This window comes from Eschscholzia californica, unplaced genomic scaffold, assembly GCF_041429995.1.
Source record: "Eschscholzia californica isolate CP2 unplaced genomic scaffold, dmEscCali1.0.p SCAF_3, whole genome shotgun sequence".
In the NCBI taxonomy this organism is placed as follows: Eukaryota; Viridiplantae; Streptophyta; class Magnoliopsida; order Ranunculales; family Papaveraceae; genus Eschscholzia; species Eschscholzia californica.
This window is the reverse complement of record NW_028238420.1, coordinates 556499-581448: the sequence shown is the minus strand read 5'-3', so window position 1 is coordinate 581448 and position 24950 is coordinate 556499. Positions and strand designations below refer to the sequence as shown.

The window sequence follows — 24950 nt, the reverse complement described above, 5'->3', positions numbered from 1 at the left end:
TTTCAGTATGAACTTCTTTTTCTCGATCGCGTGTCTGAAAATCATCTCGATAGTCGTCCCATGACTCTAGTGTATGAGAGGAGGAAAATTATTTTTGCTTGGATGAATTCCTCAAAGTGGTTCCAAGGAGAGACTTGCCTACCATTATACAATGTTGTGGGATATTATGTTGTTCTTGAAGTTAAAGCTTGGCTGGTACAATTGAGGAAATTATATGCACATTCCAATTGAATGTGTGAGAAAATGGATAAGTGCCCACAGAGATAAAAGAACACATGTGGAAGATAATAGGGAAATGTTTCTTTTTTGGTGAACACGAGGAGGTTATAATGGGTGAGTTTCAAGATGACAAGATCCAATTAGGGTAACCAATGAGCAATGATGACCCAATTATTATTAGTTTGGCCTGCATCAATATCACAACAATAGACATTCATGCATGCATCTCTAGCTAAGTTGTACCTAGTAACAGCTACCTACATAAGTACTACTTGGATCGATCCGAGAGTGAGAAAGTGACAAAGATTTGGGTCATGAAAGGTTACCTTTTTTTTTTTTTTTTTTTTAAGGAATGAAAGGTTACTTCTTGGTAAGTAGAGTTTTTTTTTTTCTTTTTTTAGGATTATTCTTACAAAGATAAAATGATATGATATAGTATTTTATTTTTAGTTATCGAATTCGCCCGCCAGTGTTTTGTTAATCTGGTGGCTCAAGTTGGGGAACAATACCACATTCATTTGAATCTCGAGATCATTTTTTTTGTTTCACCTTCAAAATTTATTTAAAAGTTTAAATGTTTAAATGAATTATAACTTGAATAACTTCAATGATCGGTATGTAAGTAGAACACTTGAATTACAAATCATCAAGTATATCTGTAGAAATTCTTACCACAGTACTCGATAGAATCTCTTACCACAATATCTCGAATCACAATTTTCGAGATGAACTTAATTGCAGTATGACCATCTCCACATACCCTAAGATTCTTAATAACCTGAATTGTTGTCCCCGGGACTGTATTCATGATTTCAAATGCAAGAGCTGTTGGGTTTTCCTACTAGTGGGGAAACCTAGTTGGGTTTGGATTAGGAAACCAAACCCGGGCCCGAGTCGAGTTTCTTTGGGTCGGTTACTTATGACGGTGGAATTAGGGTTAAGGGTAAGTCTATAAATACTTCCTTAATCTTAATTAGAAGTATGCAACACAATTAGAAACGCACAAGAGAAGAAGGGAGAGAAGGAGGTTGCCGAGAAGAGCGGGGCAGAACTTTTTCAGCACGCGCAGTCTTCGTTGTTTGGAAAATCCGACGGTGAGTTCTTCTCCGATTAAGCTGAAATTTGGCAGAACTGTTCTTGACATATTCATATAGTATTTGTATGGAGGGATCGTTGATTGGTCGCCGAAATCCTAGTGAATTTAGGGTCGTTTTTGGGCTGAAGATTTCTGGGCTGTTTTGTTCTTTCTTGTGAGGGTTTCTCCGTGTTTCTTCGTGTTTGAGATTGATTCTTTTGGGAAGGGTCTGAGTCTCGGGTGGACGTAGTCTGTAACTACTTTGCTTATTATAGTTGATTTGGTTGGACTACGAGTCCCGTGGTTTTTACTTCTCACATTGAGGAGGTTTTCCACGTTAAAAATCGTTGTCTTATTTACTTTAAGTTCTTTGCTTATTGCTCCCACTATTCTTCTATATTATCCTCGTAACTAACACAAAGAGGGAAAAACTCTTGTTTCCGCTGCGCCTAAATGCCCGTTTTTCCAACAAGAGCGAGTTTTTTTCTATGAACTCTTTCTTTCTCTTCTTCGTCAACATCGTGAAGAATGGACTTTCTCTCTCTTCATCAACACCGTGAAGAATAGTATCTGGTGTATAACCAGCTACCTATATTTTTACGCGTGAAATTCTTTAAAATTTTGTAAATCTCTTCATGTTGACTTGTTGTTATCGCCAACTAAAAGTATATGAATACTAAACTAATTCCAGGAGGTTTAACTAATCCATGATCTTTTATCGAAACTGTCGTTCTTTTCACATCTTCACATCTTCCTACATAAGTAGACACATGCGAAAGCAAAACATAATACCCACAATTATTGGATCTAATTCGAACAACTTCTTTGCGAAAATATCACCAAGTTCCACATTTTGTGAATCCTACGTGAAGCTAGAAGAGCCCCCCACACAATTAAATCGGGTCTCACTTTCATGCCTTTGTTCAAGTTGTAAGCTTTGTTCAAGAAACCAAATCGACCGAAACGACTGTGAGAATAGTCTCACATGGGAGAAGGGATATCTAGCAACCGAGAACATAATGTATAGGTAATCTCCATTCATTGTCAATTGGTTTTGATTTGGATGACCACAAACTTAACATGGTACCAGAGCTAGGCCCACGCGTGATAGGCTTAAAAGCCACACGTGCTCCACGTCACCCAAAACACACAAAAAAATACACGTGTTAGGCTAACCACGCCACACGTGAGGGGGCGGGTGAGAATATCCCACATGGGAGAAGGGGTAACTAACAACCAAGAATATAATGTATAGGTCCTCTCCACTCATGGTCAATTGGTTTTGAATTGAATGACCACAAACTTAACAACGACCAACGATACAAGCAAATACTAGACTCCAAGTTCTATCCCGAATTCTTGATTCCTAGTTTTACACGAATGCCACCCTTCTTCGACTAGACCAGCAGACCCGACGCGAAGGTTATGTAGTTTGGCTTAACTCCTGCTCTTCGCATCTCGTAGAAAACTTCAAGAACTTCTCTGGCAAGACCGTGCATGCCATAACCAGCAATCATGGATGTTCATGACTTTATATTCTTCTCCTTCATTCGATCAAAATGTCTACCTTGCCATCTCTACTGGTACATTTACAGTACATGTCGATGATTGAAGTGCCTGCATATACATCTTCCTCCAAACCCATCTTGATTACCTACGAAAGAAAAGAAATACAGTTCAAGATGAATCACAAAGAATCTGACGAATCAAAATGAGAAGGAAATCTAAGTACCTGATCATGAATGCACTTCCCCAACTGAAGAGCTCCAGAAAGTGCAGAGGCTAATAACACTGCAGACAAAGTAACCACGTTGTATTTAACATCTGCAGCCCTCAACATCTCATAGAAGTCTTCAAGCGCCTCCATGGATTGCCCACCCGGAGCATATATTGCAATCACTGGATTCCGAGCAACAACATCTCTTTCAGTCATTTAATCTCGAAACAACCAAATCACCACACTTAGCGTAAGCGTCCATCAAAGTATTAGCAACGCCAAATCCTCTTCAAATCCATTTTTAATAAAAAAAAAAAAAAAAAAACATGAACCCCTTTGGTAATTCTTGCACCTGAAACAAGGTAGTGACTGAATCCATCGAAACCTCTGGACTTCATCTTTCAACATCTCGACTTCATCTCTCTACCTTACTCTGTTGAGTCTGTTCTCTAAAAAAATACTTAAAAAGCAATATTGGTTCATGGGCATTTTCGTTTTGAACATAGCCTGTAATTTTTGAAGTCCAAGAAACAACATTTTTGTGGAGGATTCTGTGCGAACAGTTTTTTGATCAATGGGTGCAGACGGTAAGAAGAGAATCACATTTAGACCCAAAACTCAGTTTTGCTGATGTATTTGTTGAAGAAAACTGTGAGGTATCATGAAAAATGTTAGATTTGAAGTAATGAAACTGAAATCAAAATAAGTTTTGAAGACCAAATCTTCATTGCCATCGTATTTGATAGTTTGATTTTTATAAAAGAAAATAGGTTCAATCTATGCACAAGAACTTCCAAATAGAACATATGAAGCTACAGTAAAATCCTTTGCTCTGTAACTTCAATATCATTTTTCCTACTTAATCTAGAGAAATGAAAATAAATCTTTAAGACTTCTGAAGCCGGACTTTTTTTCTCCAGGGAAAAGACCGGTAATCCACGTACTCCTCTCCTCCACAGACATCCCCCAAAATATATCTGGTCTGCGTGAATTCTCTACCAGGTATTGCAATGCCTTCCCAATTTGATTCTTGTCAAAGCCTGGAAGTTGCCTCAGTTCCTTCAGTAGTCCTTGGATGTCCTCTGCCTTCTTGGGTAGCTAAAAAAGATACTAACCACATTTAGAGTCATGACACGCATTCTGATGAATATAATATAATCAAGTAACCCACACCTGCAGCTTAAACTCATTGTCATACTTGCTCGATTTGAGCAATGACAAGAAATGGCAAGGTCCAATTAACGCACAATTTCTAAATGGAGTTACTTTCTAATAGCGATCCAAAGCAGTTCTTAACTAAGGTAGTGCAGCATATACTATGTGAGTCTCAGTGGCCACTTGTAAGCTTCAAAGCTTATATCCAGCTACAACTGAAGACCATTTCAAAGTCCGAATATAACGTTTTATGGTTTATTATATGGGAAGATACATTAGGAACTAAAACAGTTGAGAGGATGGAGGTAGTACTTTTGAGACACATTCTAGAATTTGGTGATAAGACTTTCATTAAAAACAAAGATAAAAACTCCAACCTGCACGGAAGGTTCAACCGTCACATTTATACCACCGTTATCTTCAGCAGCAACTCCAGCCTGCAAAAATACCAACACTAAGTTAGAGTCTAAAAAGAAAAGAGAAGTTCGGGGAAACATATTAAACCAAACCAAAATTAGCTAATCAGATAGAGATGACTAATAAATATATCAACAACACTAAGTTAAAACTTCGAACCGGTTTGGATAACTTTATACGACATTCAATGCGTGTAAGAACCGGCCCACTGTCATTTGCACCACCACCGACTGTTGAATAACTAGTAGTTGCTGCAGCAGGTAGAATCCTCTCCATTGATTTCTGCCCAAGAATCTGATATTACGAATTTCCATTATAATGACATAAATGGTAAGCAGTACTCTAAAGTAGTAAAAAAAAATAAGACATTGTTAGTAAAGGGGGGTTTACCATGGAACAAGTATAAGCCTTTTGTCTCATAAGACCAAACAACATCTTTCCTGATTGATCGCCGCCCTGAACAACACTCAACATATAAACCCTACAACTTCTTATTCTTAAACAACAGATTCAAAAAAACAGTTTGGATGAAATATTGTTTCCTCTATTCAATTATAGTCATCTTGAGTTTCAAGAACAAATCCATAAATTAAACACTAACAAACAACATAAAGCATATTATTCAACATGAAAAAACAGACCTAAATAATTTGTTTGAATGATGCTTCCTTTCTCCTTTGTCTCTCTCTCTAAACCTTGGGGTTTTGAGTTTCAAGTACCAGACATGAGGTATTTATATTGAGTTTGGAAAAGATTGGACATCCGCCAATAAACGTGAAGTCTAAGACACCTCCACCGCCAATTGACTATAGGCGACACAATTTACTATAGGCGCCCCCATAATTGACTATGGGCGCCCAATTTACTATAGGCGCCCCAGTTGACTATAGACGCCCCCAATTCGTCCTTACCTCAAACTCGTACCATTAGGCTAGGACAAATTTTCAGATGCTTGGGCTTAGTATCAGTCTACCAAACCAAAAATGGGCCGAGCAGGCGGTTTCGGGCTGGGCGGACACGGTCTATTCATACTTGAAGGCTGAAGCCCAATAAGGAGGAGTATTTAGCAAAGCTTCAGCCTTGACAAACAATATCCATCTGACAAGACAAACCTCTGGCAAATCCAGACTGAGTTTGGACTCGAACCTTAACAGCGTCCATGGGGCAAAGGGGAATATCAGCAATTATGCGCATTAAACCATTACAAGCATGAATTAGGGTCACTTTCCGACGTGAAAAAAAATTTCTTACGAAGTAGCAAACCACATACTCGAATCATTTGGGCCTTCATTTGTCTTAGAGAGAGAGAACTCCAACCCAATCACCAATACTACACTGCGTCTTTGGATTTCCATTTATGTGTTTGAATCACCAGTAATCTCTACATGAACAAAATCCATCTTTGAAATGATGAAACCGATTTGAATCTCTTACCACAATCTCTCGATTCACAATTTTCGAGATCAACTTGATTGCAGTATGACAATCTCCACATACCCTAAGATTCTTAATAACCTGAATTGTTGTCCCTGGGACTGTATTCATTATTCCAAATGCAACAGCAAGTTTTTCGCTATGAACACGAAGAACTGTTTCTTTCTCTTCTTCATCAACATCGTGAAGAACGGAGGTCGTATCTGGTGTATAACCAGCTTCCTGCATTTTTACACATAATTTCTCCAAAAACTTGTAAATTTGTTCATGTTGAGGATGTTCTTTATCGCCAACTAAAAAGATATGAACTCTTCCTTTTACTTCTACTAAACTAAATCCAGGAGGTTTAACTAATCCGTGATCTTTCATCAAAACTCTCATTCTTTCCACATCTCCCCATCTTCCTGCATCAGCATACATATTCGAAAGCAAAACGTAATACCCACAATTATTTGGATCTAATTCGAATAATTTCTTTGCTGAAATTTCACCAAGTTCCACATTTTTGTGAACCCTACATGAAGCAAGAAGAGCTCCCCAAACCACGAAATCGGGTTTCATTTTCATACCTTTGATCAAATTGTAAGCTTCATTCAAGAAACCAGCTCGACCAAGAAGATCGACCATGCAAGCAAAATGCTCGACTCCAGGTTCTATCCCAAATTCTTTATTCATAGTTTTAAACCAATGCCATCCTTCTTCGACTAGTCCAGCATGACTGCATGCAGCTAGAACCGATACGAAGGTTATGTAGTTTGGCTTAACTCCTGCTCTCTGCATCTCATAGAAAACTTCAAGAGCTTCTCTGGCAAGACCATGCATGCCATAACCAGCAGTCATGGCCGTCCATGACTTTATATTCTTTTCCTTCATTCGATTAAATGCCTTTCTTGCCATCTCTACTCTTCCACATTTGCAGTACATGTCGATGATTGAAGTGCCTGCATATACATCTTCCTCCAACCCCATCTTGATTACCTACAAATTTATACAAATTCAGTTCAAAATGAATCACAAAGTATCTATTTTGTTTTTGAAAAATGAATCACAAAGAATCGAAATGAGAAGGAGGAAATCTGGGTACCTGATCATGAATGCACTTCCCCAACTGAAGAGCTCCAGAATGAGCACAGGCCAATAAGACCGCAGACAGAGTAACCACATTGTACCTAACATCTCCAGCCCTCAACATCTCATAGAAGACTTCAAGTGCTTCCATAGATTGCCCACTCTGAGCATATATAGCGATTACTGAATTCCAAGAAACAACATCTCTTTGACTCATTTCATCGAAAACTTTCCTCGAAACAACCAAATCACCACACTTGGCATAAGCATCCATCAAAGTATTAGCAACACCTAAATCCTCTTCAAATCCATTTTTAATCAAAAACCCATGAACCCCTTTGGTAATTCCTGCACCTGAAACACGGGAACACGCCGAAATAACTGAAACCATAGCGACCGAATCCATCAAAACCTCTTGACTTCCTCTCTCTACATCACTCTGTTGACTCTCTTCTCTTAAAAAATACTTAAAAAGCAATAACGCTTCATGGGCATTGTCATTTTGAACATATCCTGTAATCATTGAAGTCCAAGAAACAACATTTCTTTGGAGAATTTTATCAAACAGTTTACGAGCATCGATTAAATCACTACACTTTGAGTACATATCAATGAGTGCAGATGATACGAAGAGATCACATTCATACCCAAAAGTCAGAACCTGTTGATGAATTTGTTTACCGGCTTTGAGATCGTAAAGAGAAGAACAAGATTTAATGGCGCATGGAAAAGTTGAACGATTGGGTTTCAAAGAGAGTTTTCTTAATGATGAAAAGGCTCGGAGTGCTTCAACGGAATCACCACTCCGTGCTAACTCAGCAATGACTGAGTTCCAAGCAAAGATGTCAGTTTTGTCAACGTATTTGTTGAAGAAAACTGTGAGGTTTGAATTTGTTGAGAAATGTTTGATTTGAAGCAATGAAATCAAGATGGTGCTTTTTGAGTTCCAAAACTTCATTGATTAATCAATCACAATGGGTTCAGTTTTTTGGCCTTATAATCCTCAAAAAATCCAATGGGGATGAAAACAATCAAACCCTACTTTGGATACCTTCTTGAATTGACAGTCCAGATCAAAAACAATACTGTCATGAAACCGGGCTCTTTTAATGGACTAAGAATCGAATTTTTCAGTGTTTGAGACACAACGAACATGATCCACCATTAATTGAGGAGTAATGCTAGACGAGGCTACGAGTTGAAGCCTACTCCAGACCTATATGGACAGGGACATGATGGTATGATATCAGGTCAAGTCCCGACTCGGGTACATGATGGCAGACTCTTTACTTAAAGCATCTCGAATTTTCTAACAAAACATTTTAGATTAAGTTATATTATTGATACATGTTCCTTATAAATAAGAGCAACTTTAGTGTGGGTCGGGCTGAGGCCAAAATTTTGACCAGGCCTCCAAACACAGTGGCCGAGTGCGTAGTGCCTTCCATTCCACTATTCTAATCGAGAAAGAATCTCTTCAGAACGAGCATATTAAAAAAGGATGCTTCCTTGGCCGTGTGGAACATGGATTAGCATTATGTCATTCCTACAAGTGATCCCGCATCAAACTCCCAACGGTCATGTTAGGGTGATCCTAGCCGTTGGATAAAGGATCTTCTCCCATTTATTTTTTTTAATGTAATTAATCTTCTCCCATTTTAACTAGTTTTAATTTGTTTTTTAACTCTAAAAAAACTTAAACATTAATAATTAAAATACATCCCACCAAAATGTCGGTCCTCGAATAATTTTTCAACCTTGAAAAAAAAATATTATTTCAAAAATAGTTCAAACACGTGTTTTGTATATACGCAAAACCACCCACGTTTTTCCCACACCAACAAAAAAGGCTACACACACGTTTCTCACATGAATAAATTTTCGGCCTCAAGAAAGACTGGGGTTGAAGCTGAATTTTTGAGGCTGAGGTGAGGTTGAAAATTTTGGATGAAAAAGTGATTTTTTCGGCCTAAGACAGATTGGGGCTGGAGTTGCTCTAATAATATAGGGCAATTTTTCAGCGAACTCTTGGAATCATTCATATCACATGTATCCTCCAAGTAAAAAGTTTAAAGTGGTGTACAAAATAATCGAGAAAATGTAATACCTGGTCGATGTGCACAAAGACCTTTCAATATAAACAATTAGCTTTGTAAAATTATGATATATACTACAAAGTTACAAGGTAGCCAATATATGGACAACCAATTTTGTTATATGGACAACTATTTTATGTGGATAACTAAAAAAATTAAAAAATTTATATGGACAACAACTTTTAAGGGAACATCATTTTATTATTTTCCACTCAAGTCCTCAAAAGAATTAGAACTTTTATTTTAACTCATTTTTTTCATAAACCCTAAACTTTAGTCTTCTTGTTCTCCTACTTCTTCATCACCTACAAACTTGTAGAACTAGAAATTTTGGAAAGACATTTTTGATCATTACCCCCAAAACAATCAAACAAAATTGTTAAAGAACCTGCCCCACACATGAGTTGTTGGACAAACTTAACTTAATCTAATCTATAGCAGATTTAGTCATCTTCATTAAATCATTAATAGTAGAACTATTTGAAATCGAAAAACAAAATCAAGAGATTTGATTTTTTTGCATCAAATAACAATCGCCAAACTAACACCTATGAGGCTATGAATACTTGAACAATGCAGCTACAGTTTGTGGACTTTCCTCAGGAAAGACTAGCATTGATCTGCTGATGGAGGGTTTTCGAAACTGCTACTGTTTCGGTTTCTAGTGTTTTCCCCGAAACAGGGTGAAAAAGATCACTTTGTGCACGTGATGGGAGCACTGGATAGAGGCAAGTCACCCATTTTGTTTTGCTTAGACATTCCTTCATCATTAAAGGCAGGTGTAACTTTTTAACCTAAAGTGATAATGTGAATTTCATCACTTGAGTAACAATGTCTTCATAAGAATATTGAGACAGGCACAACCAGGGAAACAGATGTTCCATCAAGAGGGGTTTAATTCCTTCTTATCCATCTAGTTTTCTCCTCTCTCTCGCTCTCTCTACTTCTCATAATGATATTATTCTCCACATCCCTGTTTCATTTGTGAACAAGATGGATGTTTCAAAAAAAGAAAAAAAAAAAAAAAAAAGATGAGAAGGATATGTTCCTACCCGAAGAAGAAGATGAAGAATATGAATGACAGTTAGTTTTTTATTTTTGATCATTGTTTTTCTTAATGGTCCTCGGAATAATTACTCTTAATATTTAAGAAGACATTACGGAGTTGTCCCCTTAATAAATTAAAGTCAATTAAGTCAAATATAATTGACTTATGTTGGACCCGAAAATAGTTGTCCATATAAGCAAATTGGTTGTCCATGTATTGTCCACCAGTTACAAACAAGCTCACAATGTTTAGTGAATAAACAATCTTAGATTCTTCAGTGAAAGGAGTCATCCCTTCACCGGAATCTCCTTTTCTTTGAAGGGGAACTCTAATTGTTTTTTCTTAGTTTTTGTACTTTGATCCGGGTGGAGATTAGTTTGATTTTAGTTTCCTTTTATCACCTTCCATCTCTTTCTTCATGCTCAAATCTTATGGTTTTCCTTTTTCTTTCTATAGGGTTATCAAATCTAAAGAGAAGTCTAAATGAGATATGGGAGTAAATCACAAATATGAAATTATTGAGAAGGAGAAGATCAATAGTCACTTTAAGTAGTTACAGTAATTGTTTGATTTGGTGGTTTTCTTCATGTACTTTATTTGAAAACTTCGAAAAGTTTGTCGATCAAACAATTATTTTAGGGTTTTCTATTTTATGATGCTGAAATGGCTACCCTCTATCTACTACGGTGATTCATCTACAACTTCTCATTCACATTTGACTAAAACAAATGAAGAAAAAAAGAAAGAGCACAAAAAAGAAGATTGGACAACATCTTATTGAATCAAGAGACAACACCTTATTAAGTCAGGAGGACAACATATAAGTCAATCAACAATCTCTGCTTGGTTCATCGTATTCACTCATTCGTGGTGATGAGGTATCCCAAAAGTGGGACGAATACCACGGAGAAATCCAACATGTACAGACTACTCTCACTCATTCGCGATAAATCCGAGTACAACCTGGACGGAATTGGAAGCAAGAAACTTGGAGGGATAATGACTTCTCCAGCCCTGACCCCTATAATACACAACCTACTTCTAACAAGTTGAATATGTTGGAATTCAGAGAATAAGAATACAAGTAATGACAACACATTTGAGTACTGGTTTAGTTTATACAACATCTAGCATGCATTATACGTACATAGTTCGGTAACTTCGGCCGAACTGCTACCTACCGAGTCTTTTACCTAAGATGCTATAACTGATGAATACAATAAAGTACAGGCAACGAAGTCGGAAGGTTCAGACGATGAGGGTTAAATTACTAGACAGCTATTGCTGGGGGCGGCAACGAATCAGGAACTCCACTGCTACCATTGAGCACTGTTACGTTTCCATCACCATCCACGTCCACTATAACTGAATCTCCTTCCTTTATCTCTCCTCCCAACATCTTCTCAGCCATGCTATCTTCCAGAAGCCTCATGATTGCTCTCCTCAATGGCCTTGCTCCATAGCTTGGACTGTAACCTTCATCCACCACTCTGTCTCTGAACCTCTCTGTCACTTGAAGCTCTATCTCCTTCTTTTTCAGTCTTCCGAAAACTTCCTTCAACATTATATCTGCTATCTCCTTCACTTCCAACTTGGTGAGTTGTCTGAAAACAATCATCTCGTCTAACCTGTTTAGGAACTCTGGCCTGAAATACTGTTTAAGCTCTTCTGTCACCAGGCTCTTTATCCTGGTGTAGCTACTGTCCTTTTCGTCGTAGTCTAGATCAAATCCGATTCGACGTCCTCCCTTCTCAATTACACTACTTCCAACGTTCGATGTCATTATCAGAAGTGTGTTCTTGAAATCTACTGTTCGACCTTTGCTGTCTGTTAATCTTCCATCCTCTAGAATCTGAAGCATCATGTTGAATACATCAGGGTGAGCTTTCTCGATCTCGTCGAATAGGACTACAGTGTATGGTCGACGACGGACAGCTTCAGTCAGTTGACCACCTTCGGTGTAACCGACATAACCAGGTGGTGACCCAATGAGCTTGGAAACAGTGTGCCTCTCCATAAACTCACTCATGTCCAGTCTGATCATGGCTTCCTCAGAACCAAAGTAATAGGCCGCCAATGTCTTCGCCAGTTCAGATTTTCCAACACCAGTGGGACCAGAAAATATGAAACTGGCGATTGGCCTGTTGGGATTTTTAAGACCAACACGGGCACGACGGATGGCTCGACTAATTGCCTTGACAGCTTCATCCTGTCCAATGACCCTTGCGTGTAATGTGTCTTCCATCTTAAGGAGGCGGTCAGATTCGTCACTTGATACTTTATCAACAGGGATACCAGTCCAAGAAGAGACGATATGTTGTATGTCGACTTCTGTCACAACGGGGCCTGTATCGCTCGATTCACTCTCCGCCTTGCTTTTCTCTTTGCCCTTGTCAACAAGATTTGTTATCTGTGCCTTGAGGTCCATTTCTCTATCTCTTAACTCTCCAGCCTGCCATAAAGATGTACTCCGAGTTCAGCTGCTTTACGGAAAAAGAAAAGTGACGCTCAATAGTTGTAAGAAACCTCGACTTACCTTTTCAAAGTCCTGGCCACGAACAGATTCATTTTTCTCTTTGGTTATTTGTCTGAGCTCTTTCTCAAGTTCTCTGGCTTCCTCCGGTAGCTGCGCAGGACAGAAATATATGCTTGTTTAGCGAAAGTGGTGCATAAAGAATTATATTGTTAATACCGTAACAGAAATTTATACCTGCGCATTACGAAGACGAACACGAGATCCAGCCTCGTCAACCAAGTCGATTGCTTTGTCAGGGAGGAAGCGGTCACTGGCGTTCAAAAACATTCATGAGCACAATAGATATACGAAACCAGACCTGATAAGGGATTCTAAATTTCAAATAAATTGAACACTTCCAGTCTCTCCTTGAGTGGTTCAGTAGAAAATGCGTTAAAATGTGTATACACTGGATAGCAAGGCTGGTAGTCAGCTCTAGTAACCAATTTGTCCCAGAAATCAAAGGAAAAAGAATCACCCCTAGTCGTACAGATATGCACATCCACAAACACACAAGCCTGGAACATGGCAAAGACGTGATATATTGCAAGAAAAAATTAACATTACAAACCTGATGTACTGGTATGATAACTGAGCTGCAGCAACTAGGGCTTCATCAGTGTAACGGAGTTTATGATGAATTTCATATCTCTCTCGAAGACCTTTCAGAATCTGGATGGTCTCATCAACAGTTGGCTCAGGCACTTTTACAGGCTGGAATCGTCTTTCCAGGGCAGGGTCTTTCTCAATGTGCTTCCTGTACTCATCTAGAGTCGTGGCACCAATACACTGCACCAAACGAAATCATTAAGTACATACTTAGAACAGAATACTAGAAGTAAGAAAGTTTGAGACTCGGAAGCAAAGACGAACTAGAACACTTGACAATTACATTAAAGCAAGATATACAAAGATTGTAAGTGCACCAAATGCAGATAAGAGCATTTCAATGATGGATCTAAGGCTACACGAAATTTTCGTTACCATTTGGACCATCCAGTGCAGTGATCATCATCTTACATCTGGAATCTCAAGTTGAGCCTTGAGTATAAATATTGAAGGCTGAAGTTAAATTACCTGGAGTTCTCCTCGTGCAAGAGCTGGTTTCAAGATATTTGCAGCATCAATTGCACCCTCTGCTGCTCCCGCTCCAATTAGTGTATGCACCTCATCAATGAAGAGTATGATTTCATCACTTTGTTTGATTTCTTCCATGAGTTTCTTTAACCTTTCTTCAAACTCTCCACGATATTTTGTACCAGCAACTAGAAGACCCATATCCAAAGTGATGACCTGAATTTTGTGGTCATACTTAAGCATTAGAAACATGTTAACAAAATTCTAATTGCATCAGATTTCAAATTGCAGGTATATTTATCTTCTGATCACTCTATATCGTCGTTTATCCACTGTTATGAAGTTCTGAAGCAAGCCAAAGAGTTACGTAGCTTTTACCACATCAGACACATGAAAGATTATTAAGTGGTTGACTGGAAATTAATATACGATTTTGATAGTTGTGCATTTGAAGATCAATTAAGTTGAAAGCGGAAAGAGTTCCAATGTGTCAAATCACCTTCTTTCCCTCAATCGTTTCTGGTACATCACCGGTTGCAATTCGCTGAGCAAGTCCTTCTGCAATTGCCGTTTTGCCAACACCAGGTTCTCCAATTAGGCACGGATTGTTCTTTGTTCGCCTACCCAAAATTTGAGTTACTCGTTCGATTTGAGGCTGCCTCCCAACAACTGGATCTAGCTTACCCTGACCACAGAAACGAGCATGCATATTTATGGTTAAGTAAGAAATAAGCAACAAACTTTAGGAACCGCAGAGAAACAAAGTGAAAGTAAGCACCTCCTCCGCCAATTTTGTGAGATTGGTACCATACTCCTCAAGTGTGGGCATCTTATTGCCACTGCTGCCTCCTCCGACACCTGCTCCAACAGCTTCTGTACTCTCACCCACCATACGGATAACCTGTTCGGATAAATGAAGTTTAGAATTAATACAAATTCACATCGATTTACCCAAGATCTCTATGCGATGGTGACTTGTTCCGATTTGTTCTCCAGTACAGTATGACTAGTATAAGTTAAAGTAAAGAACATAATGAGGAAATCTTTCAAACTTGCCTGTGTTCGGATGTTACTTGGATCAGCCCCTAAGTTTTCAAGCACACGTGCAGCTACACCTTCTCCCTCACGAAGAAGACCTAGAAGCAGGTGTTCTGATCCAATGTAGTTATGACCTGAAAAAAAGTGAACAAGTTAAAAAATAATAATTAATGAGTAAACAAACAAATCGGTAGCTTCAAGAAATAAGAGAACTCAAAACTCACCAAGTTGGCGTGCCTCCTCAAGTGATAGCTCCAAAACACGCTTTGCACGAGGAGTGAATGGTATTTCAACAGCAACAAAACCACTTCCTCTCCCAATTATCTTTTCTACTTCAACCCGAGCATCCTTCAAATTTATACCCATGGACTTAAGAACTTTTGCAGCAATTCCTGTGCCTTCACCAATAAGACCAAGTAGAATCTGTTCCGTACCAACAAAATTATGGCCTAAACGTCTTGCTTCTTCTTGAGCAAGCATAATAACTTTGATAGCCTTCTCTGTGAAGCGCTCAAACATCGCCTTAGCAACAGATCGATTCCCCTTTCCACGTGGAGCGGAGATAGCAGCTGCAACCTTAGAGTGGAAATCAACGCCAGACTTGATCATTCCATCCAGAGCATTCGATCCCCGCAATCCTGAGAAACTCTGCACTCTAAGGGACGATGCTTGGGCATTGCACAACATTTTAACAGTTTTTTTGTTTCTCCGAGATCCTTGGAGTTGGGCATGACTTTCACCAACTACTGTGGCAGGGAGGTTTGTAGATTGAACCAGAGCTCGAGCCATGATTCTAACTAAGAGAGAACCCTACGCGTCTTATACTATAAGATTTAACCTGCATCAAAAGCAGATCTTTAATAATGAAATACACTCAAATTCCCCAAGATAAGGCACAAAAGTGTAAGTCTAGTGTGCATAAGTTGAAGCCAAAGTGGGAAGCAACCAAAAAGTATCATGGTGAAATCAATCTACTTACTGAGCTCCTAATTTAACTAACTAGGTATAAGTCAGAGCATAAGCATATATATATATATATAGGATTCAAATCAAAGAAAATAAATAACATCATCTGGCATGAAAATTACACAAGTGTAGGTACAATAAAATCAAAATTTGAAGTAACCAAAACATGATAACATGGGAAGAACAAAATGGGTAACCCTTAAATTCATACATAAGAAACACAGAACCTCAAATCAGATAAGAGAACTGGAAATTATACCTGGATGGATAGCTGACAACTTTTAGAGAGAGAGGGAAGAGAGAGGGAGGGGAGGAGAGAAGATGAAGAAGAAGAAGAAAGGTTGGACCCTTTTTTAAGGAGAGTGATGGAGTAATGTGGAAGATAATTAATCATCCATCCAAAATGCCTTCTTGTCCTCTTTTTTCTTCACACAAGAAAAGAAAGAAAGAAAGAAGATATACTATCCAATTCTCATTTCTCTTCCTTTTCTCATCTTCTATTTATTTCAGCCGACGTGTCTATTCACCCAAAATATCTGAATTATTATTTTTTTTTTTTTTGTTGAAATGAATTATTATTGTTTGGGTCTCAAATCTGAAATCACCCTTTTACTGAATTCCAGCCATGGATCTGCTTGGATCATTAACTTCCTCCATCTCTAGGAATAAATTCTCTCACATTTAATCATTGGACAATTTTATTTATAAATATTTTTTTTCTCTTATTAAAAGTAGTAGTCAATAAACCAAAGAGAATAAAAGAAACAATAAAATAAAAAGAACTTATCCATATAAATAAAATATTAGAATATGCTTGAATAGGTGAAAAATAGTTTATTATGTTATTTCAAATAAAATATTGAAATTTTAGGTTTCACTCTGGTAGATCGAAGAGGACATTGACAGGTTGGTCGGAGTTTCTTTAGGAATTTCTCAATCATTATACTTCAAAGTAAGAAATATCAACACCACAGTGGTGTTGATATTTCTTTTTTATATTTACTTCTGATTTCTTGGCTAAACATCTTCATTTGTAAGTAATTGTGGTAATAAAAATAAAGTTCTGAATTAAGTAAATTTATTGGAAAATCCGGACTGAGACCGTCCGGTGTCCGACTGGACCGGTAAAATAAACGGTCTTGGACGGTCAATGGACAAAGAATTCTTGAGAGTGACCGTCCGAGTCCGCCCGAGTAAATAGGTGGTCACCAACAGTTTATGTCCGAGTCGACCGGTTCGATGAAGTTAGAGTCCGATACCGACCGGTCCGGACCGATTCCCACCCCTAACACCACTTTGTTAAGCAAACATCACCAAGTAGATAGTATTTGTTGTTTTTTCTTTCATTGTCTGAATCCATCGATGAGCCACTAAAATATTACCGAACAAGCGAAAGTCAACTAGTACATCTCATTACAAGCAACTGTCTTGTTTCTGCTCTTCACCAAGGGAATTGGTTAGGCATGGAAAGGTTATTATACTAATTTACAACAACAACAACTAAACACGACCAACTTGAACCGGGCCAGAAGTCTGCATATTAGTGAGAAGATAAGTAAACCTCCACCATTCCTAAGGCTTATTAGAGCAAACTACAGTAGGAGCTTCAACCTGCATTTCCAGAAAATTGAACTCTAGAGCTAAAACTGGCTTTGACAACAAAACTGATATGCTCTTCTCGCGTGCATCTCTTTCTGCAATGTCGTCGATTTTAGCATCCAATGAACTCAAACTTCTGCTTTCAGATGATTTTTCATCACTTTTAACTGACTTGAAAACTTTTGCTGGCTCCACTGCTCGAACCCTTGATGAGGAAGAAGACGTTGTAAATGAACAAATGGAAAGTGGTGTTAATAACTATGAAAACCAAAGCAAATACATTGGTAGTACTATTACTAACATTCAAGGAGGAAAGAAGAACCTGCACTCTATCTGGCATGCATACTTGAGTAGTTGCGGATTATATTTAGTTCGCCCACTGCATTTTCATATTATGATGAAATAATCAGTTCTTGTGAGAGTTGAGCTGATAAAGAACAAAGTATTGTACTGGTGCAGATAATACCTAAAGCTTGGAAGTGACATTTTAATAGCAGGTCCCATCCACTTCTCACTTGATCTTAGATCTGGCACTGCCATTACTGACTCATGTCCCAGAAAAGGAAAAGTTTATCAATCAGGGTCATATTATGTAAAAGAATTTTGTATATCGAATGAGATGGAAAGTAACTTCCCTGCTAGTATTTCTTTTAAAGACATACAAAAGAGGAGAAAAAGAAGTGGACGATTCTGAAAGTGAGGGATGAGTTGATCGTACTCACAAGCAGGACGATTGATATTACAGAAATCAGTTGCAGTAGAATCCTTAATTTCTGTTACTTGAATATCAAGACGATCCTTTGGACTACTGGAGGCAGAACTGATGCCAATCATGTTAAGAAAACCCTTGCTTTTATTTCTTGGCCGCCCTGGGAGTGCCATGGTGCTCTGAACAAAAACCATATTACATTCATAAAGATATGGACAATATCACTTCAGCTTCATTGTGAATGAGGTGAGTGGTGAGTATTAGCACTTGTGGAAATCTGTGGGTGCTGGACCATCTGCTTATACAACCCTAATGGTGATCGTATGGCAGCACGATTTGATAAGTCAAAGACTCTTAAGTCTCATGCCATTCTTTAATATAATATATATATATATATATATATATATATATATATATATATATATATATATATATATATATAATTGTGAAAATTGATGTCCAGTAAGATAAACTATTCCCTGACTAACGTTAACTGCAAATATAACCACCAAGGTGAAGACGACATTTGGTCTTTGAGGTGGCAAACCTGAACCAGAAATAGTTTGGACTTCTCGCAATTTGTGGGTCAGTCTAGTCCTCCAGTGCTCTAAATATAATATTTGTTTATAGGCTAACTGAAAAGAAAAGACATCCATTTAAAGGTTTACCTTTGAGAAACCAGCAACCTGACTGGGAAGCCCTATATCCTGTAACAATTGAATGGACAGTAATAGTAAGTCAACGTTCCACAAATTGAAATTACAGAAGTCCTACAACAAGTGCACTTTTGAACTAGACCGAGGCTGTAGCTGCTGTGCCATTTAACTTAGCAAATGAGGGACTACGTTTTCTTTCTTACTAAACCATGAGAATGAGAAGGAAAAGGAAAGATGACCTTGATTTTGAATGAATAGAAAGTAAGAAAGAACAGAAATCTTCTCAAGAGTGGCCCAGTTCCTGACCTTTCGTCCATGAATGCAAGCTTCACTGCTGCTAACGAGAACCCTCGAAGCCCATCTGTTTGCAAAAAAACTTAACAATGTTCACTTGCTGCATCGCTATAATATTGGGGATTTGGGTCTCTAAACCAAAGAACTAGCCCAGTGGCATAAGTTCAATGTACACGTTAGTACATTACCAACATGATTTGATCAAGGAGATCACACAGTACGAGCTCACGCAATGAGTTGATAAATCAGTAACTTCAATTTTTTTACTTCTAGTAGAGAGACCATTGACCCAGAGTAAGACCTAGTACACAACCCAGCTTTAGACAGTTCCACTGATTTTGCATGGAAACATATATGTGACTCAAGTGGGCCATAGAACTTTTCGAAATGGAAAATATCACCTATTTATATACAACGTATTTTTTAGTTACGAACTTTATTTGAGCTTTACAAATGTGTCAGTTAGGTCCAGCTCATGGGTTTCAAACCTTCGATTGAGCCAAAGATAGTCAAATGCAAGCTGGGTTGTCCCCTGCTTTTGAGCTTCTACTAGGTCGCAACTCAACATGAAATGAGATACTTGTATGAACAACGGAGCTCTGAACAGGAAAAAAGAACCTAGTGTTTTCTATTGCATAAAAAAAATCATTTGTTTCACTAAATATGGATCACAAAAGAAAGAAAAACTTACGCGCACGAAGTTGGAGGGTTCCAAACAATACCTGCAATCACCACGAGCTGTCAATGAACATGGTTTATTTGTTAGTCACCTATCCAGATTAGGAACCACTGACCTAAAAGGATCCCAAGAAATTTCAAACTGTACAAATTCATATGTGAAGGAAACCAAACTCATACTTCTTGAAATTTATATAGGACATAAGATTTACAATAATAGTCTAACCTCATCAAACTTTCCAGCTGGGCTATCATCATAATGAGCAAGAAAGAAACCTCCAAGTGTATATCTGAAAACCCCAATTAGATATCTCAGTCTTAACATCACCAAGAAGGAAAAACTTCAAGTAGCAATACACAATCTTCTATTGGCGTCAATGGTTATCATCAATAAATCAAACAAGTAAAAAACGAAATTAATGAGTACCCGAAAGCTTCAACTAGTTTAAACTCCTTCGGGATGAGAGCTCGAGCAGTTTCTGCTCTCACAAGATGAAGCTGGTACAGAGCACTAAAAAAACAAGGATCGGGTTATTTAGCAACACGTCGGCAATTCACTACCAAAGAACACAAACATATCAAATACTACTAAATCCCTGGGTAAAAAAAAAAAAAAAGTAAGGAAGAAACATGCCTTCCTTTGAACAACCATGGAGGTTTTTCATAACCCGAAGATAATTTTGTTTCAGTAGCTTCCATGTGGCTGAATTTGGCATGGGAAATGCAGAAAGACGAGAGATTGGCACAGAAAAACTCCTGGTTGTTAAAAGGTTGGCTTGCCCACAGCCCCCACACACTGCAGATTGTGCCTACTAAAGAGTAAATTGAAAACTTAACTCAAAATTCATTACCCTTTGAACCAGCATATGATCTACTACTCCTATGTGGATTCCATAGAATTTCTCAATTGTAACAAACAGAAGGAAAATAAAACAAAAAATTATATAATGTTGTGTTACTGCGAAGATCTAAAGAAACCAGAAAGTAATAATGAGAGTCAACAGTCACAAAGAAGACACAAGATTTACGTGGTCCGATTGGTCAAATCTACTCCACAACAACAATGGTGTAATGGTTTTCACTACGTATGAAGAACAGGATTACAAAGATATCTCAATTATGCCAGTATTTGTAGCTCCCTAAAACCCGTATCCCGTCCACCTCTCTCTCTCTCTCTCTCTCTCTCTCTCATCTCTCTCTCTCTCTCTCTCTCTCTCTCTCTCTCTCTCTCTCTCTCTCTCTCTCTCTCTCTCTCTCGAGGCAGTTTCAACACATTGCTCGAGACTTGACAAGTTAACCATAGGTTTTTTAGTACTTCAAAGGAAATAGATAATTTACAAACTTAATAGCTAGTAAAGGTACCAAACAAATAACACATGCATAAACAAAAGGGCAAGAAACAAATATGTGAGTTTGTGAAAGCTAAGTGAATCAAGTATAAAGAGAGTAAAATTGGAAGTTAAGAAACCCTAAATTGTGCAGAAAATGCGAAGTGAAACCCTAAATGACAAAAGAATGAAGAGGTGTAATGAGTATGATAAGAAAAAACAGTAGGAGGATAGAGAGGAGAAGTTGAAAGACTTACTGGATTTGAAGGTGCGGAACAGAAATCAGGAAACCCTAGAAAACAAAACAAGATTCATTTTTCTCTCTCTCTCTCTCTCTCTCTCTCTCTCTAACAGAAGAAGAGTGTTGGTGAGTGTTAATCAGACAGAGAGAGAAAAGACATGAAGAACGGATAGGATTATGAGATGGGCTTCTTTTTTTCATTATCTGCAATTTGATTTGGCGCCAACGGAATAGTATAAAATCCATCACAGCCGTTAGTTTTCCATCCATTCACTACCTTCCAGTTCGCGCCCATTGAGAAAACTTGAGAGAAAGTCCAATCATGGGCTGGCTCAGACCCTCAAAATCACTTTTTCACCCAAATTTTACGGCCTCAGCTCGGCCCTGAAATTCAATTTCAATCCCAGTCTCTCTTTAGAGATAGATCAATGGATTGATCCCCCAACATGGTCGATTTCGTAATTATTGGTTTGAATATGTCTCCATAAGTACTTAGTGTTCGTCTCTTGCCACATCTGTGTGCGTTGCCTTATCAGTAGTGAAAGACATTTATCTTAATAGATCATGCTGGAGGCTTATTCTAGGTTGGGAGAAGACAATGTTGCAAAAGGCACATAAGATGCGCATCGAGACACATGCCTCAAGGTAACCAACTTTGATCAAATCAAGATGACAGCGAATTAACCTAAGCGGCACATGTCAGCTCCATCCACACATACAAAGAACGAGATTTTGATATAGCTAACAAAGGGTGGGTCCGAACGAGCTCCACCATTTGAACCCTACTTTAACGAGAGAGACTGGAAGAGGGTCGGTATAAATCTCTTGGGAATCTTGAACTTTGTTATAACATAGAAGAAAGTCAAGAAATCAGATAAGTATATCCAAAAAAAACTCTGCCCTTGAACCTTGCTCTGAGGAGAGAGATTGAGTACGAAGGATTGCATAAGCGAATTCGACACCTTAAATTCTTATTTGTCCGGAAAGAAATGTAGTTATACTGAATAGCATGTAACATCGAAGATCCACTTTCATAATTGGAGTCGTTAAAGATATGATCACGATCAGTGATTCTTTCCTTCTACGGCCACTTATTGACGATGGGAGAATTCCGCATAACAAACCTATGACTATAACAAAAATTGCTCCAAAATTAGATTTAATCCAACCTTTACCACTCAATTGGACACACTAACTAATTGAAGGCCAGGATAGCTTCTCAATCAACTTTCTGCCTCCTACTTTTTTTTTCCAGTGATCAGTGGTACTTTACCTTATAATTATACAATTTTACCTTTTTTTTTTTTTTTTTTTTTTTGTTGAATGAAAGACAAAACAAAAACACTACATATTAAGATCCCACTTCAAGTTGTCGAGTGAGTGCCACGTTCTGGTAATCCTGTGTTTCCTTCCCCACTTCGCAAGAGCGTCGGCCAGGCCATTCGTTTTCCTCGGACTGTACTGAAATTGGATTTGCTCGAAATGGTTCATGCGAGCTCTGATCTGTTCGATGTTATGTATTGATTGCCAGTTGATAGCTATGTTTCTGTCCTGAATATTCCTTATCAGATTGTTGTTGTCGCTTTCAATTATGATGTGGGTAAGATGGAGCTCTTCCGCCCATATGATAGCTTTCAGGATAGCGATGCTTTCACATTCTTCCGCCGTCTGTCCCCTGATGCTAGCTACTCTGGCCATCCTGAAATCACCGTTTGCATCATGGATGATGTTTCCGATACCTGCCGGGGCAGTGTTGGTTTTGAAAGAGGCGTCCACGTTAATTTTGAGAAAAGGAGGTGGAGGTGGTTGCCACTGGGGCGAGTCCGCATTCCTTTTAGCCCTTAGTTGCCCGGGGAGGTTTGTTATATAGCATTGAATCTGCCGGATAATCTGCGTCGGCTGGATATCTTTCTTGCCGAAGCTTTTTTCGCATCTAGCTTTCCAAATGAACCACATAATTTTTGCCAGAAGCTCTGTCGTGGCATCTTCCAACGAAGCCCAGTTTGTAATCCATTCAATCACTGAGCCAATCCCATCCGTTCTTATGTTGTAGTGGAACCAAATTGCCCGTGCAAAGTTGCAATGGAGAAGGATATGGGTGGAAGTTTCCCGTTTGTCGCAAAAGGCACAGATGTGGTCGTGGCCAATGTAACTACCGATTTTGTCTTTGACCGGGAGACTGTTGGTGCAGCATTTCCAAAGAAACAGTTTGATTCTGGGGATGGTTCTAATGTTCCATATAAACGCCCATTCTACCGTTTCTGGTGCTCTGGTGCCAATACTAAGATACCTGTACATAGATTTTATGGTGAATTGCCCAGAGTTAGTGAGTGTCCATACCATTTCATCCTCAGCCGACGGGTGGAGGTTGATGCCAAGGATCGCATTGCAGATTTCCACGTCGAAGTATCTTTGAAGCAGGTCCATCTTCCAAGTGTTATTGTCGATCAGTTGGTCTACTGTGTTTAGAGGAAGTTTTAACAGTGTCTCCGACAAGTGTTAGATGTGTCTATTTTCCTCACAAACTCTCTCTTAAATTTACTTCACAAACTCTCTCTTAAATTTACTTTGAGAGTGACGCTTTTAACACTAACAAAGGACACCTTAAAACTTTCCGTCAAAATTTTCAATGTTATTAGACGTATAAAAAAAATAATAGTGGTATTTTGGAGTTACACACAGGGCCGGCCCAAGTAGTTTGGGGGCCTAAAGCGAAGAAAAATTTAGGGGCCCCTCTCACGTGCTTTATAGAAAATTTTAACTTTTTGTTGTGACTGAAAAATTAGTATGAAAGTATAACTAAAACGCATAAACCTGAACTATTTACTACATAAGACGATGCAATTTACATACAAAAATGAGCCTAAATATGTTTGGAAAAAATTATTCTCGCCTTTTGAGATTCATAAACCTGATTGATGTGTACGCTTTATTTTCGCACTATTTTCAATTGAATAATTGAAATACTATACAAAAATTTGAGCCTAAAATAAAAAACATTAAATTTTAATCAAATACGAATAATCTAATCTAATAGTACAATTCTGTAAATTACCATTGTAGAAAAAATGTGATCGAAAAAAATGGGTAGTTAAATTTATATTAGAGTGTAATTGTTGTTCTTCCAAATCTAATTTTAAAACTAATAAAATAAATATTCTCTGCCAATAGGACATCAATTAATTCTTTTTAAAGAGAGATAATATTAAATATAATAAAAGAAAATTATGTCGAAGATCTAATTTTTTAAAAAATTTAAGTTAAAAAGACAAGTTATATTTTTTAATTTAAATTCCAAAATCTATATTTTTTTTTGTTAAAAACTCAAATATTTGTATTTTGTCTGGTTAAAACCCAACAAGCTTCGTAGTTGCACTATCTTACTAAGTTATTACAAGGTCTTGCAAAGTTGTCGCACGGTGCTGCGAAGTTGTTGTAAAATGTCGGAAGTTGTCAGAAAGCATTGCAAATTACTTAAGTATTTATGAAGATGAACACTAAAAATTGATTGATTACTTTTCACCTTAACAAAAAATTTATAAAGAGATTTGTTCTAATTTGTCATGAAAAGAATTTGTAGTTCCTAGAGTGTAAGAAATTGAGTGATTGCTTACCATATA

At 38.0% G+C, this 24950-nt stretch overlaps 4 protein-coding genes across 7 annotated transcripts; all 4 read right to left on the bottom strand.

Moving 5' to 3' along the window:
- Positions 1-2296: 2296 nt before the first annotated feature.
- Positions 2297-3660, bottom strand: LOC147547425 (pentatricopeptide repeat-containing protein At3g26782, mitochondrial-like). The gene is made up of 2 exons (XM_086665553.1): positions 3027-3660; positions 2297-2948 (listed from the first exon to the last, which is right to left on the bottom strand). Exons 1-2 carry the CDS (start codon positions 3225-3227, stop codon positions 2841-2843), a joined length of 309 nt encoding a protein of 102 aa, XP_086521679.1. The 5' UTR covers positions 3228-3660; the 3' UTR covers positions 2297-2840.
- A 58-nt stretch (positions 3661-3718) lies between these two features.
- On the bottom strand, positions 3719-8551 carry LOC147547424 (pentatricopeptide repeat-containing protein At3g26782, mitochondrial-like). 2 transcript variants are annotated; one of them, XM_086665542.1, is made up of 6 exons: positions 7102-8551; positions 5225-6995; positions 4974-5039; positions 4743-4877; positions 4544-4603; positions 3719-4109 (listed from the first exon to the last, which is right to left on the bottom strand). In XM_086665542.1, the coding sequence occupies exons 1-2, from the start codon at positions 8041-8043 to the stop codon at positions 5952-5954; spliced, it is 1986 nt and encodes a 661-aa protein (XP_086521668.1). In that variant the 5' UTR covers positions 8044-8551; the 3' UTR covers positions 3719-4109; positions 4544-4603; positions 4743-4877; positions 4974-5039; positions 5225-5951. The 2 variants fall into 2 exon arrangements, with proteins under 2 accessions (XP_086521668.1, XP_086521669.1); XM_086665543.1 differs by having other exon boundaries at positions 5854-6995; positions 7102-8414.
- Positions 8552-11268: 2717 nt separating this feature from the next.
- On the bottom strand, positions 11269-16247 carry LOC147547423 (ATP-dependent Clp protease ATP-binding subunit ClpA homolog CD4B, chloroplastic-like). Its single transcript, XM_086665537.1, has 10 exons — positions 16085-16247; positions 15084-15697; positions 14878-14993; positions 14600-14722; positions 14321-14506; positions 13822-14037; positions 13316-13533; positions 12940-13015; positions 12766-12855; positions 11269-12681 (listed from the first exon to the last, which is right to left on the bottom strand). The coding sequence occupies exons 2-10, from the start codon at positions 15646-15648 to the stop codon at positions 11500-11502; spliced, it is 2772 nt and encodes a 923-aa protein (XP_086521663.1). The 5' UTR covers positions 15649-15697; positions 16085-16247; the 3' UTR covers positions 11269-11499.
- An 873-nt stretch (positions 16248-17120) lies between these two features.
- LOC147547422 (protein NEOXANTHIN-DEFICIENT 1) lies at positions 17121-21624 on the bottom strand. Of its 3 annotated transcripts, none has more exons than XM_086665550.1 (11): positions 21347-21624; positions 20396-20573; positions 20189-20272; positions 19988-20051; positions 19775-19821; positions 19096-19150; positions 18802-18840; positions 18147-18312; positions 17891-17966; positions 17747-17803; positions 17121-17629 (listed from the first exon to the last, which is right to left on the bottom strand). In XM_086665550.1, the coding sequence occupies exons 2-11, from the start codon at positions 20458-20460 to the stop codon at positions 17398-17400; spliced, it is 885 nt and encodes a 294-aa protein (XP_086521676.1). In that variant the 5' UTR covers positions 20461-20573; positions 21347-21624; the 3' UTR covers positions 17121-17397. The 3 variants fall into 3 exon arrangements, with proteins under 3 accessions (XP_086521676.1, XP_086521677.1, XP_086521678.1); XM_086665551.1 differs by having other exon boundaries at positions 20396-20570; positions 21347-21577; XM_086665552.1 differs by having other exon boundaries at positions 17586-17629; positions 17726-17803.
- Between the last annotated feature and the right edge of the window lie 3326 nt (positions 21625-24950).

Coding starts and splice junctions, on each gene's coding strand:
- LOC147547425 (XM_086665553.1), bottom strand. CDS start 3,227: ATGACTGAAAGAGATGTTGTTGCTCGGAATCCAGTGATTGCAATATAT. Junction 2,949..3,026: donor GGAAGTGCATTCATGATCAG/GTACTTAGATTT, acceptor TTTCTTTCGTAG/GTAATCAAGATGGGTTTGGA.
- LOC147547424 (XM_086665542.1), bottom strand. CDS start 8,043: ATGAAGTTTTGGAACTCAAAAAGCACCATCTTGATTTCATTGCTTCAA. Junction 6,996..7,101: donor GGAAGTGCATTCATGATCAG/GTACCCAGATTT, acceptor ATAAATTTGTAG/GTAATCAAGATGGGGTTGGA.
- LOC147547422 (XM_086665550.1), bottom strand. CDS start 20,460: ATGGAAGCTACTGAAACAAAATTATCTTCGGGTTATGAAAAACCTCCA. Junction 17,804..17,890: donor ATGTCACTTCCAAGCTTTAG/GTATTATCTGCA, acceptor ATGAAAATGCAG/TGGGCGAACTAAATATAATC. Junction 17,630..17,746: donor GCATGCCAGATAGAGTGCAG/GTTCTTCTTTCC, acceptor TTCCTCATCAAG/GGTTCGAGCAGTGGAGCCAG.
- LOC147547423 (XM_086665537.1), bottom strand. CDS start 15,648: ATGGCTCGAGCTCTGGTTCAATCTACAAACCTCCCTGCCACAGTAGTT. Junction 14,038..14,320: donor AAACGATTGAGGGAAAGAAG/GTGATTTGACAC, acceptor CACAAAATTCAG/GTCATCACTTTGGATATGGG. Junction 12,682..12,765: donor GTGGCCAGGACTTTGAAAAG/GTAAGTCGAGGT, acceptor TCTTTATGGCAG/GCTGGAGAGTTAAGAGATAG.